This window comes from Oryctolagus cuniculus, chromosome 2 (genome assembly GCF_964237555.1).
Source record: "Oryctolagus cuniculus chromosome 2, mOryCun1.1, whole genome shotgun sequence".
NCBI classification, from domain to species: Eukaryota; Metazoa; Chordata; class Mammalia; order Lagomorpha; family Leporidae; genus Oryctolagus; species Oryctolagus cuniculus.
This window is the reverse complement of record NC_091433.1, coordinates 116,575,327-116,597,731: the sequence shown is the minus strand read 5'-3', so window position 1 is coordinate 116,597,731 and position 22,405 is coordinate 116,575,327. Positions and strand designations below refer to the sequence as shown.

At 40.9% G+C, this 22,405-nt stretch overlaps 1 protein-coding gene across 26 annotated transcripts in view; it reads right to left on the bottom strand.

Moving 5' to 3' along the window:
- The window catches only part of IMMT (inner membrane mitochondrial protein), a 45,466-nt gene that overhangs the window by 10,536 nt on the left and 12,525 nt on the right, over positions 1 to 22,405 (bottom strand). For 4 of the 26 annotated variants that reach the window (XM_008254159.4, XM_051836648.2, XM_070068823.1 and 1 more), the window contains 9 exons: positions 18,450 to 18,523; positions 17,518 to 17,707; positions 13,429 to 13,540; positions 10,494 to 10,631; positions 10,057 to 10,152; positions 7,571 to 7,707; positions 4,686 to 4,789; positions 3,401 to 3,536; positions 2,452 to 2,581 (listed from right to left, as the gene is read on the bottom strand). In XM_008254159.4, coding sequence (XP_008252381.1) covers positions 2,452 to 2,581; positions 3,401 to 3,536; positions 4,686 to 4,789; positions 7,571 to 7,707; positions 10,057 to 10,152; positions 10,494 to 10,631; positions 13,429 to 13,540; positions 17,518 to 17,707; positions 18,450 to 18,523 — 1,117 coding nt within the window. Of the gene's footprint in view, positions 1 to 2,436; positions 2,582 to 3,400; positions 3,537 to 4,685; positions 4,790 to 7,570; positions 7,708 to 10,048; positions 10,153 to 10,493; positions 10,632 to 13,428; positions 13,541 to 17,517; positions 17,708 to 18,449; positions 18,524 to 22,405 lie in introns of those variants that run through there. The other 22 variants (XM_008254161.4, XM_051836679.2, XM_070068826.1 and 19 more) reach the window with 11 other exon arrangements.

Here is a 22,405-nt window from a genome sequence, read left to right as displayed (position 1 = left end):
AAATGTCTGAGCTTTTTTTTTTTTTTTTTGACAATCTTGACTCTGTTTCTTGCCATTAAATCTCCTTGGTTGGCCACAATGTGGATGAAAGTCCCGCACTTGTCTTTACTACCTCAGCCACACGGACCAGCCATGGTTCCATGAGGCAACCCAGAAACCTTCAGCCCATTAACACTAGAAATACAATTTCAGCTTCTAACAGACACTTGCATTCCAAGAGTAATTTATTTATTTTTATTTTTATTTTTTTTGGACAGGCAGAGTGGACAGTGAGAGAGAGAGAGAGAGACAGAGAGAAAGGTCTTCCTTTGCCGTTGGTTCACCCTCTAATGGCCGCTGCGCTGCAGCCAGCGCACCACACTGATCCGATGGCAGGAGCCAGGTACTTATCCTGGTCTCCCATGAGGTGCAGGGCCCAAGGACTTGGGCCATCCTCCACTGCACTCCCTGGCCACAGCAGAGAGCTGGCCTGGAAGAGGGGCAACCAAGACGGAATCCGGTGCCCCGACCAGGACTAGAACCCAGTGTGCCGGTGCCGCGAGGCGGAGGATTAGCCTATTGAGCCGCAGCACCGGCTCCCAATAGTAATTTAATTTTGCTATGACTGGGATTTCTGTGATTTTTAGCACTCAGCACTTTAGGAAAATGTGATTTTTCCTATTACACCACGTAACTATTTCACTGTCAGAATTCTCTGTAGCGTAAGCTTTCACAAGAGGATTTCCTTTTCATTACAGGGTTCTTGGGTGAATTTTCAACAGAGTGTGTTATCATAGAGAAGTCACAAAGTGTGCCTGAAGAAATTTATTATACATGCCTTTTTTTAAAGGATTTATTTATATGAAAGAGTTACACAAAGAGGAGAGGCAGAGAGAGAGAGAGAGATCATCCATCCGCTGGTTCACTCACCAACTGGCTGCAATGGCTACAGCTGTACCAATCTGAAGGCAGGAACCAGGAGCTTCTTCTGGGTCTCCTATGTGGGTGCAGGGGCCTTCTTCTACTGCTTTCCCAGGCCATAGCAGAGAGCTGGATGGGAAGTGGAACAACTGAGACTCGAACCGTGGCCCATATTGGATGCCGGCACTGCAGATGGCAGCTTTACCTGCTACACCACAGCGCTAGCCCCTATACATGCTTTCAAAACACCCACAGTTGGGGCTGGTGTTGTGTTGTAGCAGGTTAAGCCTCCACCTGCAAAGCTGTCATTCTATATGGGAACCAGTTTGAGTCCTGGCTGCTCCATTCCCAATCTAGCTCCCTGGTGATGTGCCTGTGAAAACAGTGGGAAGTGGCCCAAGTGCCTGGGCCCCTGCACACAGGTGGTAGACTGGCTGGAGCTCCTGGCTTCGGCTTGGCAGCCCTGGCTGTTGTGGCCATTTGGAGAGTGAACCAGTGGATGGAAGATCTCTCTCAGGGCCGGTTCTATGGTGTAGTGGGTGAAGCCGCCGCCTGCAGTGCCAGCATCCAATGTGGGTGCCGGTTCGAGTCCCAGCTGCTCCACTTCTGATCCAGCTCTATGCTGTGGCCTGGGATAGTGCTGGAGGATGGCCCAACTGCTTGGGCCCCTGCACCCGTGTGGGAGACCCGGAGGAAGTTCCTGGCTCCTGACTTCAGACTGGCACAGCTCTGGCCATCGTGGCCAATTGGGGAGTGAACCAGTGGATGGAGGACCTCTCTCTCTCTGCCTCTCCTCCTGTAAATGTGACTTTCAAGTAAAATAAATAAATCTTTAAAAAGAAAAAAGACTGTTAACATTATTTTTAAAAAGATCTCTCTCGGTAGCTCTGCCTTTCAAATAAATAAATAAAAATGCAATTTTAAATTTTAGATATATATATATACATATATATACATATATATATATATATATACACATATATGTTAAAATACAGTCAAAGTGGGGCTGGCACCATGGGGCATGTTAATCCTCCGCCTGTGGCACCAGCATCCCATATGGGTGCCGGTTCTAGTCTCGGCTGCTCCTCTTCCAATCCAGCTCTCTGCTGTGGCCTGGGAAAGCAGCAGAGGATGGCCCAAGTCTTTGGGCCCCTGCAGCCACATGGGAGACCAGGAAGAAGCACCTGGCTCCTGGCTTCGGCTTGGCACAGCTCCGGCCATTGCAGCCATTTGGGGAGTGAACCAACGGAAGGGAGACCTTTCTCTGTCTCTCCCTCTCACTGTCTGTAACTCTACTTCTCAAAAAAAAAAAAAAAAAAAAAAAAAAAAAACAACAGTCATGCACACCATGGCTAAAACAATAGAATTATAACCACAGGCATGTCATCTGTCATAGATGTTGTTGAAATAAAAAGATGGAACAATAAATTGTAAAGTGAAATGTGGATGCCAGAGTTTGGACTACATGTAGAAGCTGGAGCAAGCTCTGATTAGCTGATTAGTTGTTACAAATCAAAAAAAGCAAAGTGCCAACACTTCAGGTGTACTTACTCATTCCTTTCCACCCAGGAAGCACTTCTGGAGTAATACTGTCTAGTTCTCGTCTGAAGTCATCCCGGGCTTGGACCACCAGCTCATGGTACTGAGACACAACCTTAGCTTCCGACTGAGCTGCCTGGACCTAAGCAATTAAAGCGATATCTGGTTAAACTGAACAAAACAAACAACACCATAAACATTCCAGGCAACTGAAGTGATATTCCTTCACGTGTGGTTACAAATGTGTAAACAATACATAAGTAGATACCTGAAGCTCAGAGAAAGGAGCATATGTCTTTAATTCTAATTATTACTGAAGTGCCAGGGGTAGGTCCTTGCTTGTCTTTATGTGTCCCCTTCCTTCCTTCTGTGGGTCATGGAAATTTTCAAAAGTGGCAGTAATTCATGACCAGAAATCTTCCACAGTGTATAAACTTTCAACAATACTGAACAATCCCCTAGGTGTCCAAGGCAAGTTTCTGAAAATAGTAACTAAAACTAATATTCTTTGCAGGGAGAAAAGGGGAAAGATGATAGGAATCATTATTTACTTGGATTCTGAAAAGTTTCTGAATAAAGGATTCCATTTAAACATGAAACTTAAGACCTAAGACATGAGGCAGGTGCTGTGGCGTAGCAGGTAAAAGCCACCACCTGCAGTGCTGCCATGCCATATGGCCACTGCTACAAATCCTGGCTGCTCCACTTCCAATCCAGCTCTCTGCTGTGGCCTGGGAAAGCAGTAGAAGATGGCCCAAGTCCTTGGGCCCCTGCACCCGCATGGGAGACCTGGAGGAAGCTCCTGGCTCCTGGCTTCGTATTGGCCCAGCTCCAGCCATTGCGGCCAATTGGGGAGTGAACCAGCAGATGGAAGATCTCTCTCTGCCTCTGCCTCTCTTTCAAATAAATAAATAAATCTTAAAAAAAAAAAAAAAAAAAAAAAAGGACCTGACACACGCACCTTTTTGACCACATTATCCAAATCCACAATCATGTTGTGAAGTCTCCCCTCTGCTGTGGTTATATGAACTTTGGCCCCAGGAACCTCTTTTTTCTTTGCATTTTCAATTACACTTTTCATTTTCTCTAACTCTTCTCTGAAAACCAATGAAATAAAGATTCAGAATAATTCCTTGCCAACTCTACATTTTGATGAGATTTTTCACATGCAACTGTTAAAAATCCATGAAATAAGTATAAAATGAAAAAAGTTACTCAGTGGGTTTTTATACTCAACAACAGAAACGTTTGTCAACTACCGAGAACACTCAGTCAAAAGCTAGATTTACTCGAGTGAGGAACAGAGGTCCTGTGGTATTCTGGAAGACCCAGGCTTCAGAACAAGACAGACTTGGATTCAACTCCCAGTTCACGCTTGCACTTGCTGCACGCCCTTGTGCAGGGTTAGAAGTAATTCATGAGAAAAACCTGGCACAGTGCATGGCACACAGTGAACACTTAATGACTGGCAGGGATTAGGCTGATGTCCCTGTCAATCACAAAGAACTGAAGGAACGCAAAGGCCAGGGAGATGGCCAGAGACCTACCTCACTGAGCAAATACGTCAATTTAGAATGACAATTTAGAATGCTTCAAAGGTCAGACTGTGGCCCAGCCACCACAAAACACAGAACTCAGAGCCCTGATACACTGTCTAGTGATGTGGGCATAATCTAAAAGGCGTGTGCTTCATTAGAAGGCTCTATCAAAAATAAATAAAACAGCAAAATTTTAAATAAAAAATAACTACTACACACTGTTGATGAGAACCTTTAGTCCAAATGCAGCCCTCCATCATCAGAGGTTGGTCTTATACTTGGGTTTTTCACTTGATCCTAGTTTCAGTTAACTTCTAGGAATCAAGGTTAAAGTGGCAAAAGACAATATATAGTCAATTCTTAGGTAATTAGGGCAAAGAGATCATGACATATTTTCCAAATTCTGACAGAACTGTTTAAACCAGCCCAGCAAAACAGAAATTATGAAACTCTCAGGAATCTCACCACCTCAACAATAATCCAAAGCAAAACTGACGTTTATATAAGATCATTTATGTAAGTTTCTGTCAAATTTATTTTCACCTCATTGTTTTCCTGTTTCCTGGTACCAGTTCAGAAGCAGCACAGGTGCAGGAGGAAAGGGTCTCTGCCTCCTCTTACAGTATCTTCCCCAGATAATCCAAGGAAAACCCAGCCCAGAGAGCCACCAGAGGCCCTAATTACTTGTTAAAGTCCATGAGTAATTACTTGGCTTTGAGAAGGGCATCAGCAGCTTCATCTACTGCCTTTCTGCGTTCCTTCAATGCTCCCTCCACTGTACGCCACTGGGCAGACTTCTTCTCACCTGCAATCTAAACACAAAATGCGAATTAAGTAAACGTGAACAACTGCTAATACTGTCATCAGATAGGCCAACAAGATTAAGCACAAAATACAAGACATTAAATTCAAAAGAGAAAACTTAGATAGTATCTCTCCAGAATAGGAACTCAATCTAGCAGTCACAGGCACAAAGATGTTCATGAATCACTTCCCATCAACTGTCCTTCCACAAAATCCTAAATAAGAAAAAAAAGGGGGAGGGAGGTTAGGAGGAAGGGGCTCTGGTGTAGTGGGTTAAGTTGCTGTCTGCGACGCCATATTCAATATGGGCACTGGTTTGGTTCCTGGCCGCTCCACTTCCAATCAGCTTCCCGCTAATGTGCCTGGGAAAGCAGAGGAAGATGGCTGGAGTCCTGGGGTCCCCGCCACCCACGTGGAAGACTAAGAGGACACTCCCGGTTTCAGCCTGGGCCAGTTGACCATTTGGAGGGGTGCACCAGCAGATGAAAGATCTCTCTCTTTCTCTATGTCTCCTTCTCTCTAACTCTGCCTCTCAAATAAAAAAATTAGTGTTCCAGTCAACTATTTTCCAAGGAGTTTTATTAGATTCTCAAAAGAAAATATCAACCAGACAAGGTTTATAATAATAGAGGGGGCTGGCACTATGGCGTAGTGGGTAAAGCCACCCCCTACAGCATGCCAGCATCCCAAATGGGCACCGGTTCGAATCTCCGCTTGTCCAACTTCAATCCAGCTCTCTGCTATGGCCTGGGAAAGCAGTAGAAGACTTGGGCCCTTGCACCTACGTAGGAGATCCAGAAGAAGCTCCTGGATCCTGGCTTTGGATCCACACAGCTCTGGCTGCTGCAGCTATCTGGGGAGTGAACCAGGGGATGGAAGACACCTCTCTCTCTCTCTGCCTTTCTATATCTCTGCTGTTCAACTAAATAAATAAATCTTTAAAAAAATAATAGCTTTAAGTGAATCACCTGTTGATTAAGTCATTCTCTGATGTAGTGTTGCTGCCTAAAATTTTCTGAATTGCAGGTCTGGCTACCAAAACTTCAGTTTAAGGACAAGTACAAAGCATACATGTTTAAAAAGAGCACTTACTTGGGGCTGGCACTGTGGCGTAGCAGGTAAAGCTGTCAACTGCAGTGCCAGCATCCCATATGGGCACCGGTTTAAGTCCTGGCTACTCCAGGATGAGATGGCAGACAAGTCACAACACCTTGTCCTCTCCTCATTTTGCACCATATAAACATTGATCAGAATATTGGGAATTGTCTAAACTATTTAAAATTATTTTAAATGAACTATTGAAAATTATCTTTCGTCTCCTTTTTCTTTTTCCAAGTGCATATAAACTGGATATATTACATGTGGGTATGAAGCAAAATTACCTTATGGACCCTGGAGATGAACAGGTATATACTAAATCACCAAAGAATAATTGACTTAGAAAAAAATAACTGAATTGTTTCAATACCCGAGTTTGAAATCACCCCAACAGGACGACCACAGGAGTTGCTGCACATCTCCTCGAGCACTGCAGCTCTGTGCAAGTCTGCTGTGGTGGAACCAGGAAAGAAGGCACATGCAGATTTCTACAGAAATGCTGATTCCATGAAAAGTTTTGAGGAGATGAAGAACGCTGGTTTCTTCCAGAATACAAAGTGATATGGGATGTAAAGAATGTCTTTAGGTTGAATTCTATAGTAGTGTGCCACTGTACCAGGCCAATGCCAGGAGTCCAGAGCTTCTTCCAGGTCTTCCATGTGGGTGTAGGGGCCCAAGCACTTGGGTCTGCTTCCACTGTTCCCCAGGTGCATCAGTTGGGAGCTGGATCAGAAGTAGAGCAGGGGCCAGCGCTATGGCATAGTAGCTGAAGTTGTCGCTGGCAGTGCCAGCATCCCATATGTTCGAGACCCCCCTGTTCCACTTCTGATCCAGCTCTCTGCTATGGTCTGGGAAAGCAGTGGAAGATGGCCCAAGTGCTTGGGGCCCTGCAACTGCATGGGAGACCCGAAGGAAGCTTCTGGCTCCTGGTTTTGTATCAGCACAGTTCCAGCCATTGCGGCCATCTAGGTAGTGAGCCAGCAGATGGAAGACCTCTCTCTCTCTCTGCCTCTCTGTAACTCTGTCTTCAAATAAATAAATAAATCTTATTAAAAAAAAAAAAAAAAAAAAAAAAAAGAAGAAGAAGAAGAAGAAGAAGTGGAGCAGCCAGGACTCAAACCAGTACCTGTAGGCCAAATGCAATGCCAGCATTACTGGTGGCAGCGTAACCTGTTTGCCACAACACGGGCCCCTGTTTTACTCTTTAAATTACTTTGTATAGAGATACATATCCTGAACTACTGAATTTAATGTAAAGAAATGTATTGATCCCCAGTATTATGCTTAGAAGTGAATATTATTTTATTCTTTGAAGCACTCAATGTAAGTTAATAAGCATAAGCACTCAAATAGCTAGTGTTTTGGAGTACATAGCTTCTCTATTACTTCTTATGTCAATCTAGAAGTATCTCAAAATACAAAGTTTTCTATGTAAAGAAATGGCTTTAGATTTTAGGGCAAAAAATAAGGAAGCAACAATTACATTCAAACATTATTAAGGTACAAAGACAAATCTGAATTCTTGTAAAATACATCAGCGTGGTGAGATAAAGCATTTATATATAGAATTCATTTACAAAGACATTTAAAGGCTTCTCTCAGTTTGTTTTTTAGTGACAAGTACTCTAGCCTGTCTTCACTCAGCGAGAGAAAGCCGATACCCATGAGGAAGAAATCAGTCCCTGGCTTACCTCAACATCATCCATGGCAGCCTTCAGTATGCTGGAGTGTGCATTGACGGCCTGGACCGCAGCGTTCTGGGCAGCAATGGCCTGCAGAGTGATGGAAGCAGTTTGGCTCAGAGCATCTTCTAGGCTCTTGGCTAGAGCTTAAAAAAACAGAAAAGTTAAAATCAAATCCTTCCTCTTAGAACTGTCTTTATTTTAAACAACTTCTTTCTCTCCTACTGAGTCCTCCATTTCATTTCCCCAAAAGTGTTTTTTAAAAATGCAGAGTATTCAAATTTAGGAAATAAAAGTTTCACTAACAGTATGGTAAAATATTAATAATGGAAAATGGATGAAGATCTATCGGGGATTATTACACTATTTTTCTTCTATTTATATGTGAAGTTTTTGAAAATACAAAATATTTTAGGTTTAAGGGGAAAAACTTGGTTAAGATAGCTAACATATTTCAAATGGAAGAATCATGTTATAGGTGCATAGAAGATATAAATTCAGCATAATCACCAGTTTTTCTCATTTTAAATAACAATTACATAGACCACATGAAAAAAGAGGTGTGCATTTCCATCCTCAGCAAGAAGCACTACTTTCAAAGTAGTACATAGCAAAGACCTTAAGGAAAAGAATAGACAAACAAGAAAACATGCAAACGAAAAGAGCAAAGGCAGATTGGAATGGACAGTGTTTTTCTACAAAGGATTCCAGAAACAGCAGAAACCAATGTTGTCTCCTATTAAGATCACTTTTCTGATGCCTCAAGAATGTCAAACAGAAACTTTGAAACAAAATTTTTAAGTAAAGCAAGGCATTATTTCATATTAATATGAAAAAATGGTCACTTAAGGAAAGCCAATGAGAAAACTAATTTAATAATTTATATCAGAGGTGACCAAAATGTATCTTAGGTGGAACAACAAAAAAGGTGATTCTGAGAAAAAGAAGCCTAAGCTAGAGATGAACAAACAGAACCTGGAGTGCTACACGTGATACCTATGCAACAAAGAAATGAGGAGAAAGCTAACAATGAGGAAAAACCACACAATCAATGTGAGACTGAAGGTGGACTACAGAGCAGGCGGCATAACGAGGCAAGAGAGGGAAACATGGTAATGTGGTTCCCACAACAGGCTTGTGGTAATATGGACATCTGAGCATACAGTCGTGAGCCATTTCACAGGAGCCACAACAAGTGGACAGCTGAGAGGCTACCTGCTCCTTCAAGCCCTCTTCAAAGGTCTACTCACTGTGATCTGACCCTGGGTAAAAATTACACACCCACATGTGCACAAGCACACACACGCACACATAAAGTTTGGGGGAATCTGAGGGGCAAACAAAATCATGGAAACTTTCATTCCACTCACAAAGACAAAAGGAACTGGACAAAGAAAAAAGGGAGATGAAACAGCAGATACTTCCATCTCATATTTATACCTTAATTCAAGGTGCTTACGTATAAAGGAAGAAAAAAACACACACCAAAAAACAATAAACTCAGTTTGAAACAGTAGAGGATTCTGGAAAAATTAAGAAGGTGGAAAATGTAGAAATATTTCACCTATTAAAAGTCAACTATTCAACAATTCTCAATCATGTGTCACACAGTCAAGAACTCGGAACAATATGAAAAAAGACAAAAACCCAAATTCAGGTAGCCAAACTCATGTCCTAACCCCTCATCATTCTGTCTCTTCCACTCTTTTACATAACCCTAACATCTTGATTCCTCAGAGTATGACAGAACCAATGCAGTAGAAGCAAAGGAGGAGCCCGTCAAGGCAGAACAAACAGTAACAAGGAAAGATCAAAAACTGCAAATAGCTGCTAGATGAATCTAAAACAACAGCTCACGACATCTCCCCAGACATTAATATCTGCCGCACAGTGCAATAAATTGTGTCCCATGTGCTTTGTTCAGTAAGGAAAAATACATTTTTAGCTATCTACTTTTTAAAACCATCAAAAGCCTTAACATAAAAGTGAAACAAAAAGGGATATACTTGCTTATCGCTAGAAACAGTGCCATACAGAAGATCCCACCTCCCACCACCGCCAGGTAAGTGCAGTACTGGAGGGCGAGTCCAGAGGCAGGGGCGCTCATTCAGAAAGTGAGCTGTTCTGACCTTCAGAGGTACTTACACATTCATTACCAACTAAAAGACTCTTAGGCAAGTCACTGAAACATACACAATTTCTGATACACACACACACACACCCCCCCACAGAGCATAAAGAATCTTTAGCACTAGCCATAACAAACGGAAAAAGATCATGGATTACTTGGAATGTTCACCAACTATATACTAATAGCCTTGTACTCTGCACAAAAGAAATTCGGATGTGAAAAACACAAGGGATGAAATTAAAGTGGTGAACAGAGCAATGCCACTGAAGAAAAAGAAACCCGACTGTCAGACGACAAACTTGTGCTGAGGTTTGAGAGCAACTGAGAGTTGATAAGGACTTGAGAAGCTGTTGGATTTACATACACTCAATCTCAACTTGTTCTTGTTTTTCCTGTTGTGCAAGGCGAGCTGCAACTTCTTCAGGTGGGCGTTCCCTTACAGAAGATGAGGATGCTTCCTCTTGCAGCAAAAGTAAATAAGAGTAAATCAAATTTCAGCACACAATTTTCACAGCTCACACCATCGTTCACACTTGTCAGTTACATCAATGCAGAGCATTTTTCTGGCGAGAATTCTAAAACTGCATCACTCTTAATGATTCCAAAATGCATAAGGGATCAACTCTTAATCTTCTTGGTTTCAAAGAGTTATTAGGACTTTTAACAAATTTCTTGAACCAGTCTAAAAACTTAAGAGCAGTAGAAATGTATACTTACATCATGTCTAAGAGTTGCCTAGGCATTAAGTAATTCTCATGAGCCCTTTATCTATAAAACAGTAAATATAAATAATTAAACTACCTGAAGTTACAGGTGTGGGTTTTCCTCCAGTAATTTCAGGACGATCAATTTTTACTGGTTCTTCATGCTGAACTGCAGGGGCTGGGACTGATGGCGTATCACCTGCTGCAGAAATAATTTGAGCTGCCTCTGTAGGTGCTATAAATATATGTTACTCGTGGCATTTATATTTTTTTGGATTAATAGAGCAAACACGTAATAATCGACTGCTAGAACTGCCCACATTACATCTGACTCCTTAAAAACACAAAGGCATGTAATGCCATACATCTGAATAATATACAAACAGGGGCACCATGCACTGCAAACACAAACTCACACAAATTGAATGATAGTTGGAAAAGCACTAAGACAAAGAAGTCTTGTCAACATTCATCTGCATTTTAACTATCATTACACTCAGGCAAGACTTCCAGTAACAGTACTAATCCTTACCATGTAAGGAAGTATGGGGCCGGCACTGTGGGAAAAGCCGCCGCTTGTAGTGCCACCAGCATCCCATATAGGCCTGGGGTTTGAGTCCCAGCTGCTCCACTTCCCATCCAGCTCTCTGCTATGGCCTGGGAAAGTGGTAGAAGATGGCCCAAGTCCTTGGGCCCCTGCACCCGTGGGAGACCCAGAAGAAGCTCCTGGCTCCCGGCTTCGGATCAGCGCAGCTCCAATTGTTGCAGCCAACTGGGGAGTGAACCAGCAGATGAGAAGACCTCTCTTTCTCTCTCTCTCTCTCTGCCTCTTCTCTCTGTGTAACTGACTTTCAAATAAATAAATAAATCTTTTTTTTTTTTTTTTTTTTTTTTTGACAGGCAGAGTGGACAGTGAGAGAGAGAGACAGAGAGAAAGGTCTTCCTTTGCCGTTGGTTCACCCTCCAATGGCCGCTGCGGCCGGCGCACTGCACTGATCCGATGGCAGGAGCCAGGAGCCAGGTGCTTTTCCTGGTCTCCCATGGGGTGCAGGGCCCAAGCACCTGGGCCATCCTCCACTGCACTCCCTGGCCACAGCAGAGAGTTGGCCTGGAAGAGGGGCAACCGGGACAGAATCCGGCGCCCCAACCGGGACTAGAACCTGGTGTGCCGGCGCCGCTAGGCGGAGGATTAGCTAGTGAGCCGCGGCGCCGGCCATAAATAAATCTTTAAAAAAAAAAAAACATGTAGGAAGTAGACATCAGATTTCTGTAACATGGAAAGAGAATAATGAAGGAAAAGAGTCTGTAATAAAGAAGGGTCACAAAAGAAAGCAAAATTTACCAAAGAATAATTTCTTTTTAAAATGTGTCACAAGTAATTGTTCTTTTTATTAAAGATTTATTTATTTGAAAGTCAGAGTTACACAGACAGAGGAGAGCCACTGGTTTACTCCCCAGATGGCCGCAACGGCCGGAGCTGCACTGATCCGAAGCCAGGAGCCAGGAGCCTCTTCCGGGTCTCCCTTGTGGGTGCAGGGGCCCAAGCAGTTGGGCCATCTTCTACGGCTTTCCCAGGCCACAGCAGAGAGCTGGATCGGAAGTGGAGCAGCCGGGACTCGAACCGGCGCCCATATGGTATGCCAGCGCTTCAGGCCAGGGCGTTAACCCACTGAGCCACAGCACTGGCCCGGACCAAAGAATAATTTCAATTACTCTGAAGAATAGTAGATACTGAAAGAAGACATCTGATCAGGAACAAGATGACACTCAAATACAAGAAGAAAAGTTCACAGTGATGGCAGTAAATTAGGAGCAGAAGTCATTTAATAGAAACACTTCATAGAGAGTTTTAAAAATCAAGGGCTTGCAACTTTAATGACAAGTTTTGATGGAAAAGAAAAAGAAGTAATTCTAGGGACGGAATGGGAGGAGGAACCAATGGATGCAGTTTCCTTTTTTAAATTGAAGGTCTCAGTTAAAAACTCATTAACTAGCTTCCCTGCTTCTGCCCTCAGTCCCTTCTTGGTTCACAACAGCCAGAGTGATCTTACAAAAATTCAAGTCAAGTATTAGCCTCCTGGCTTAGCACCCTCCAACACCTCTTCACACCACTCAGAAATGAAATCTCTTAGCACTGCTTCAAGTACTGACTGCCACAACAGGCCTTCTGCTCCCTCTCTGGTAGGATTTGCTGCTGTGCGTCCCACACTCACTCTACTCCAGCGTTATCTGCTTCTCACTTGAATAAGCCTCTTTCCACTAGCTTCTCTGCCTGGGATGCCTCCCCACCAGCTTTTTACATGACTTACTCCCTTCTCTCTTTCTAGCCTTTCCTCAAGTAACACTTTCCAAGTGAGGCTTTTCTCACCCACTCCATTTAAAACTGCAATACTCCCCTTCTCATACTGACATTTTACTTGATCTCTTTCCCTTAATCCCACCAAGAAATATTAGCAGAGGTTTTTTGTTTCTAAAATGATTTTGTTGATTACTATACCCAATGGTGCCTAGAAGACTGCACATAACACTAAGTGAACCATCTGCCAACAAACATCTGATTGAATCAAGGACAAGTTTCACTATGGAGAAAGCCAAGGAGACTGAATTCATGTTGAACATGTTAGAGTTAGGCAAGTTGTAAATTAGGGTGGGTTTACTGGGAAACCCAAAGATAAAATATATCTGCAGGAACTACAAAAAGACACTTTGATTACTTAAAGAACTGCTGAAGAGGTAGATAAAAGAGGTGGGGGGTGGGGGAGAATAAATCTTAAAACCCAAAGAGGCGAAAAGTCTAGGAGTCAGAGGGAAAAAAAGATAAATATGTTTCAGGCCAGACAACCTATACTGTTTCCTCACTCAGTTCTTCATAATAAAGCTCAATGCTATGTTCAACTCTGAAACTGAGCACAAGAATGACTTGTGAGAGCTGGGGACCAGAAGAGTCCTTCCCCGGGGGCCTTCTCTTGACAAATACATCAAAACAATTCATTTCCCCATAATTTTTAAAGAATGGTTTTAGATAGAAGTACCTGTTGTTGAAGCTGGAGTATCTCCTTTGTGTTTCTGAAGTTGTGAGGCGGGCTGTTTAGATTCTTTCATTACCTCTGATACACTGGAGATTTTTAGTGGACCAGACTGAATCTTGAGGGGAAAAAAAAAAAATTTACATATAATACTGTTTCTAAAAGACAGCACACAACAATTTATAATATTTCAAAGGTCAAGTCTTTCAGGCTTTTAATATGAAATTATGAGTGCTTTACAACAAAAGCATTTTATTAATCACAGTAAGAAAAGTCATCATTACTAGAAAATTTGCAGTTCAAAAATTCTATTCCAAATCACTAATGCATATTTTAGTACTAACAAAAGGTTCTTTTAGGACAAACAATAAAGTATACATATGCCCTTCCCCTTAAAGATTCTTTTACAAATACAACAAGCAGGTGTTTCTATTTACTTTCTAAATCAAATTACAGTGTCAGAAACAAAGTTTACTACAGAATCTGAGTAAAAATGAAAATCAGTTTTTGTTTCTTTAATCTCCAGGATTCATGCAATTACACATCAATTTGTGAGTAATGCTTGCTTTTCTCTTTTCCAGTTACTACCTGCCTTAGATTTAAGGTACTATCCATAAAAGACTTCCAGAGATGTGCCAGAGAAAGTTAAGGAGTAACAGAAATATTTTATTTACCATCTGTGATGTCTCACATTTTGTCAGAACCTGGCAGCATGTCTCAGATATCCCTAAGATGACTACTTACCCACAGGAAACTACAAGAAATATATCCCTTTTATTTTTAATAAAACATTATCATTCCTAAATTAGGAAACACAGGCTCACTGAAACAAGCAAAGCAATACTTGCATACATCAGTGGTTTTACATGGTCTCTTCATTGCTCCTTTCCCTTCCAGCTAGCTCAGGAAGCCCCGGCCTGAAACCTCTCCCTCCACCCCTGTGCATTGCGGGCCTTGCTGTCCTGCACCTTTGGGGCGCATGGCCCTCAGGCCACCCACCCCATGCTTCCTGGCCCTCCATGCTCTTCCACATGGCTGGCTCCTGGTACTTGGTATGAACCCAGATTTCCCTCTCTCTTTTAGATAGGGCCCTCACTCTCCTATACATTTCTCTCACTGAATAAAAAGCTTAAAACTTAAAAAAAAAAAAAAAAAAAAAAAAAAAAAAAAAAAAAAAAGAGACTATCTCAGAATTTAGTCAACCATTCAACATTCCAGTTGTTTATTTTGTCTCACAAACACTGAATCAATGAACATCCAAATAAATAAAAAGTGCTGTTGTATGTTATCTGCAAGATAATTTCTTGGAAAAGGAACTGCTGGATCAAGGTGCTATATTTTTGATATTAACAGATCAATTTCACATACAGTTCTACCAATTCACATTCAAAATAAACGTGTATGAATAAAATCTATTTCTAAAATCTATTTCCAGTAGTTGTGCTATTCCTCTAATTTCTATTCCTGTTGTCAAGAACTGATTTGATTAAAGCAACATAATAGGTAGAAAGCAAATGTTTTCTGACCCTTTCCCATCCTTTTTCCAAATTTTCTTGGCTAGTCTTGTACATCATGAATTCTGCCATATGAACTTTAAAATCATGAGGTCTGGTACCTCACCCTCTAGAAAATGTCATTAGAATTCTTTACCTATTTCTTTGTATGTTTATGTACACATACCGTAAAAACATATTTATGAGACACATAAGAGAAATAACATCTTTCTGACATTAAGTTCCATCTATGAATATAACATTAGTATCCATTCATACAGGTCTTATTCTATGTCTATCAAAAAAGTTTTAATGTCTACATAGTAAGTATTGAGAAAACACTTACTACACAAATAATCATACAGGTAATAAAGCAGATACTCTGAAATAAAATGCACAGTTTTATTTTATGAAAGCAATAAACTGCTGGCACTACGACACAGCGGGTAAAGCTGCCACCTGCAGTGCCGGCATCCCATATGGGCGCCGGTTCCAGTCCCGGCTGCTCTTCTTCCAATCCAGCTCTCTGCTGTGGCCTGGGTTAGCAGTGGAGGATGGCCCAAGTCCTTGGGCCCCTGCACCCACGTGGGAGACCTAGAGGAAGCTCCTGGCTCCTGGCTTCAGATAGGCACAGCTCCGGCCGGCCATTGCAGCCAATTGGGGAATGAACCAGCGGATGGAAGACCTCTCTCTCTGCCTCTCCTCTCTCTAACTCTGACTTTCAAATAAATAAATAAATCTTTAAAAAAGAAAAGAAGCTAAAGCCAACAGGGAAATTAAAGAAAAAAAACTTGAAAGTCTCACTTTCTAGTTATCTTGTGCAGGGGTTGAAATTTGACTCAAAGTGGAAAATATATCAATGTTTTTTTAGGCCTTCACATTTAGATATGGATAACTATTCCAATTTGATTTTTCAGGTAATGAAGAAAGCTGCTAGTAATTTTAACCCCTGACTAAAGAAAATAATTTCATTTTGGCACAAATACTTATTGCCTTGAAAAACAGCACTATCACAGCCTATGTTGTAGAATAACCTGTATCCCTTTCCAACTATACAAATTCTTAAATAAGTATAAATTGGAATTCAATTAAAGATAGTTGATTATATTGCAATCAGATGGCATTCACAAACTTAACTGGATCATATACAAATAATATCTATTAGTAAGAGTTTTCTTATGCTAATAGAAAAATGTAATTTAGCTACCTAGTCTAAAAATGGTGAATATTATTAATATTGTATAATAGAACTGGGAAGACTATACTCTTTTGAAGAGATTAAGGATTTTCACAATTTTCATCAGATTTTACTATTTTGGTCAAATTTCTAGGTATTTAATTTGTAAAAGTTTGCTGTGTACTGGCCTACAGAAACTAGGGTATTGATTTTAAACTTTTGAAGCCAAGTGATCAAGTACATTTGTAATAAAAGTCAATGGATCGAAAAAAAGAAAGAAAAGGATGGCTGAAGTGTGGGGTAGGCAGGCAACCACGGAACACTTGATTTTCTAAATATCATCTTTGTTACAAAATTGGTCCTACATCATTCTACCTACTGGAGAATTGAAGCTCATCCAGTTTTGAATGAATGGATTAGCCATGTCTAGCCTCATCGCATGAAGAATTGCCCAATATCAAAAACCCAAAATTCATACTCTTTAATAAATTGTTACAAGAAGCTATGTTTAAATGAAGAAATAGTTGAGTTTTAAAAATGTTTAATTCTGGCCGGCACCGCGGCTCACTAGGCTAATCCTCCGCCTTGCGGCACCAGCACACCGGGTTCTAGTCCCAGTCGGGGCGCCGGATTCTGTCCCGGTTGCCCCTCTTCCAGGCCAGCTCTCTGCTGTGACCAGGGAGTGCAGTGGAGGATGGCCCAAGTGCTTGGGCCCTGCACCCCATGGGAGACCAGGAGAAGTACCTGGCTCCTGGCTTCGGATCAGCGCAGTGCGCCGGCCGCGGCGGCCATTGGAGGGTGAACCAACGGCAAAGGAAGACCCTTTCTCTCTCTCTCTCACTGTCCACTCTGTCAAAAAAAAAAAAAAAAAAAAAAAAAAAGTTTAATTCTGATGCAGAAAAAGGAGTGAAAATGAAGAGTATGTACAAAGCCTCATGAACAATGAAAGATATTTCTGTCAGCCAATCAAAATGTAGCTGAAACTTCAGTGACTGTTTCACGCTCTGAAAGAAGCCATTGCTAACGTAACATGTGGGCTGCGTCATGACCATTTGACATCTACGGCTGTCAAGTCAGAGCTTGACGGCTGCAACAACGTAGACTGACAGATTCCCCTTCGATCCACAGGGCAACCAGGGTTACTTCCTCCTATACTGCTCCTCTATTTGCCCTTGTGGATCGCACAATTATTTTCCCCATGGTATGCACTTATGCATGTCCAAAAGGATAAACACTCACCTTATAGATTACTACCAGTTCAATTTAAACAGAAATGAAGTACCTCTGACAGGCTGTACTGAATTACAGTTATAATAAAACTTTACAATTTGTTTTTCCAAAATATTTTCAAGATGAAAAGAACCTCCTTTTAAAAGCCTTACATAGGATAAACTGAAATGCTAAACAAACAAACAAACCTCTTACCGGCTTCTTTGGCAGTGGAATACTGTAAGGTGCAGAACCAAGAACCATTTCAAAGAGTTTGTCTGAGTAAGGTATGGTTTTCTCTACACTTTCTCGGAAATGGGAATCCCATTTTGCATAAAGAATAGTGCCACCAATACCTCCACCAACAAACAAAAGGCCAGCTCCAGCAATTTTGCCAGCAGTCAACCTATATCAAAGAAATGGGGAACACATTTATATTTCTTGGCTTTCCTGTATCTATTCTCCAACTTAGGAGAATCAAAGAACTCTGATCTGTAACATCTACTTCTCTACCACTGATCCAGATCACAGCAGCCAAGTTTACTACCACAGTAGCACATCATATTTTTCTGATTTTTCAACAAGTCTGCAACAAAAAACTCCTAACATATAGGGATAACTAAATTTTTTTAGAATACAGTATCTAAGGGAGAAAGAATGAAGCAATCTATCCTTCAACACTTAAAACTCTAGATATTCAAATTATGCAATTTCCTTTAAACTCAAAAAAAAAAAAAAAAAACTACCATGACCTTTTAAGGCTCCTCTCCCTTAATTATATATTGTAAATACAATAAAATTAATCCTTTACAAAAGATCATAAAATATCAAACAGAACACTTTTTCAAGCTACAATATGCTGAGTTCTGCATATAAATCTATTTGCCATGGAACAGAAGATGGCACATGGGAAGGGGCAGCATCTCCACTGGATGCTGATTATCAAAAAACCAAAAGGCATCATAAAAATTTTTCACCCAGAAATACAACAGTGCTCCAGAAGGTCCCTCCAAAGATACCACAGCAAAACTCTAGAGTATATACTTCTTATTAAAAGGTTTTAGGCAGCTATTCCGATATTCCAGGAAAACACACATACACATACACACGCACACACACACAGTCAAAAGCCGAGACATACTACATACCCAGAACTGCCTGAAGTTGAGTATCTTCGGCATGGTCGTAATGGACGGAGGACAAATTTCCCGCAGAGACAACTCTAAAGGAGAAAAAAACATTGCAACCGATAGAGTTAAGAAATGTGGGGCATTTTTAGAGTTGGTAAGGCAGAAACAATACCTTTATTTTAAATGTCTTCAGTAAACAAAAATTTTATTTTCAGAAATCAAAGTCAAGAGACATTTATATTCTTAGAAATGAAACAGTGATGCTTCCTGCACCAAGACTCCTATTAGTAATATTTTTTAAAAAGAATTATGAGACTATGACCAATCAATATTTTTAAGTGCCATGTATGCTAACTATTGCTCAAATACAACTGGGATTTGCCACATGCTTTAACTAGCAAGAAAAAAACAACAGTATAAAATGTCTATTTTACTTAATTTAGATATCTGAAAAATTAGAGTCCAATTAAATACAAAGCATTATAGGCTATATACACATCCATTCATGCAAAAGTTCCAATCTCAGCTTAACTTATCAAAAACCCAAAGTTCCCACCTCTAAGCTAACTTTGTAGACAGTCAATTCCTAGAGGCATTCATCTAAATCTACAAAGTTCATTCTTGGTTAATTCTAGTATATGTATCATTAAACCAAAAGCCAACAGAAAAAAAATATTACCAGATGTGGTAAATGTTCAGAACACTTACCTCCAGATAATCAGCCCAATTCTTATATTATACATAGAACATACTTAAGGCAATATTTTGTGACTTTTTTTTAATCCAACTAAAACATACAAATGCAGATGTTCCTTAATAATAATATATGGATCCTTTAAATTAAGCAAACAAGCACTTAAATACTATTTGGGAAGGTACTGATAACTTGAAACCATTTAAAACTTATCAACTTGAAATTTCAAACTTATTGTAACCATAAACAAAATATTCTTTATACCAAGTAGAAATCAAGCTGCAATAACAGGGAAAATGCTTTAACCAGGTTCCATAACTAACTGTATCTAAGGAACATTGGAAAAACACAAACCTTCTTTTCAAAGTACATTTTAGGGAGCAGGCATTTGGCCTAGCAGAGAAGATGCCCACCACCTGTATCAGAGTATGTCGGTCTCTTATAGAATGGCAAATGCCCTAAACAGCACTCTGGCCTCAGAATCAGCCCTTAAGGAATTCAGCTCTGGCTAAAAAAGGTCCATGAGAGTTTCTCAGGCATGGAAAGCCAAGACACTGTGGCAAAAAAATGACTAAATGAAAGATCTCTGTGAGCGAGATCCCAGCAGAAAGAACAGGCCATCAAAGAAGGAGGTACCTTTCTCTGAAGGGAGGAGAGAACTTCCACTCTATGGCCTAGTCTAAATAAGGTCGGAGTTTATGAACTCAAGAGGCTTCCATAGCCTTGGCAACTCACGACAAGAGCCTCGGGTGATTACTGACTTCATAAATAAGAGTGTCAATTGTTAAATTAACAACAGGAGTCACTGTGCACGTACTCCCCATGTAGGACCTCTGTCCTTAATGTGTTATACTATGGGAATTAATGGTAAAGCTAATATTCAAACAGTACTTTATACTTTGTCTGTGTGGGTGCAATCTGTTGAAATCTCTACTTAGTATATACTAAGTTGATCTTCTGTATATAAAGATAATTACAAATGAATCTTAATGAAGAATGGGATGGGAGAGGGAGTAGGAGATGGGATGGTTTGCAGGTGGGGGGTGGTTATGGGGGGAAAAAATCCAAAAGTTGTATTTTCGAAATTTATATTAAATAAAAGTTAAAAAAACACAATTATGTTGGCCCGATTCCAGTGTGGGCTCCTGATTCCAGCTTCCTACTAATGCAGACCCTGGAAACCAGCAGTTAATGGCTCAAGTAATTTGGATGTCACTCAACATAGGAGAAATGGATTCAGTTCTTGTCTCCTGGCTTCAGCCTGATCAAGCCCTGGTCATTGCAGAAATTTGTGGAGTGAACCACTGGATACAAGGGTTTTCTCTTTCTCTCTCAAATACATACTAAATTAACAAAAAATTAAGTATCTTTACTTTTAAGAAAACATATTCCATGATCACAAGATATATGAAATTATTCTAGCATCACAGGTGCAATTTATATTCTATTTGCCAAAGTGTAGAGGTAAACATCTAACTCATGTTAATCTAACTCGAAAAATCAAAAAATAAACCAAATGTTTTAAAACATGTAAAGCAGACATAATTGGTATTTACAAATATTTCAAGGCAGGCACTGTGGTGCAGTGGATTAAGCTGCTCCTTGAGATGCTCGTATCTCTGGCTATTCTGCTTCTGATCCAGCTTCCTGGGAGATAGCAGATGATGGCTCAAGTGTCTGGGGTCCCTGCCACCCAAATGGGAGACCTGGATGGAGCTGCTGGACCCTGGCTTTGGACTGGCCCAGCCCCAGCTATTGTGAGCATTTAGGGAGTGAACCAGACAATGGAAGATCTGACTCTACTTTTTCAAAAAGATGAAATCATTTTTTCAAAAAAAATTCAATTATTAATGTGTAGAATTCTGAACATCTTTAAACTGCTTTTAACAGAATTTGAGAACACCCAAATTCACATCAGTACTTTTTAACATTTTTCTTTACCCCTGTTTCTTCTTTTATCATAGCTCTCTACCCTCGTAGGAGACCAGGAGGAAGCACCTGGCTCCTGGCTTCAGATCGGCGTAACTCCAGCCATAGTGGCCATTTGGGGGGTGAACCAATGGAAGGAAGACCTTTTCTCCGTCTCTCTCTCTAACTCTGTCAAATAAATTTTTTTAAAAAATTTTTTTAAAAATTAAAAAATTAAAAATTAAAAAAATTAAGAAAAGACTCCTAGTGGATCTTACAACTCAAGTGAGCCATATATATACCCATATATATTTGCAAAATATATTTCACTATAACTAAAGTTCCTAGTATTATATTTAAAATCTGAAATTTTAAATCAAACTTCAAAGTATAGAGTGAAGTCTTCCACAAATTTGTTTCCCAGCCACCTAGTTCCCCTCTTCATAAGCAACTACTGCCATCAGTTTGACCAGAGATATTCTATGCATATTTACCCAAATGTGCATTCTCCTGCCCTTTACCATCTTTACAAATGACACCCCAAACATACACCCTGTTCTTTACTAAGGCTCATTCTAGAATACATATTTTAGGGGCTGGCACTGCGGTGTAGCGGGCAAAGCTGCTGCCTGAAATGCTGGCATCCCATATGGGTGCCAGTTCAAGACCTGGCTGCTCCACTTCTGATCCAGCTCTCTGCTATGGCCTGGGAAAGCAGTGGAAGATGGCCCAAGTCCTTGGGCTCCTGCACCCGCGTTGGAGACCCGGAAGCAGCTCTTGGCTCCTGGCTTCGGATCGGCCCAGCTCCAGCCCTTGCAGCCAGTTGGGGAATGAACCAGCGGATTAAAGACTTCTCTCTCTGTGTAACTCTTTCAAATAAATATTTTTTAAAAAGAATACATAAATATATAAATATATATTTTAGATATTGTATATAAATGTATGAAAAACCTATTAAAAATAGAAGAAAAGCCAGGGCCAGCACCATGGCTCAATTGGCTAATCCTCCACCAGCGGCGCCGGCATCCCATATGGGCGCCGGGTTCTAGTCCAGGTTGTTCCTCTTCCAGTCTAGCTCTCTGCTGTGGCCCGGGAAGGCAGTGGAGGAGGGCCCAAGTGCTTAGGCGCCTGCATCCTCGTAGGAGACCAGGAGACTAGGAGGAAGCACCTGGCTCCTGGCTTAGGATCGGCATAACTCTGGCCATAGTGGTCATTTGGGGGCGAACCAACGGAAGGAAGACCTTTCTCTCTGTCTCTCTAACTCTGTCAAATAAATTTTTTAAAAAATTAAAAAATTAAAAATTAAAAAAAAATAAGAAAAGCCTCCTAGTGGATCTTACAACTCAAGTGATCCATTTATGGATGCTAGTTA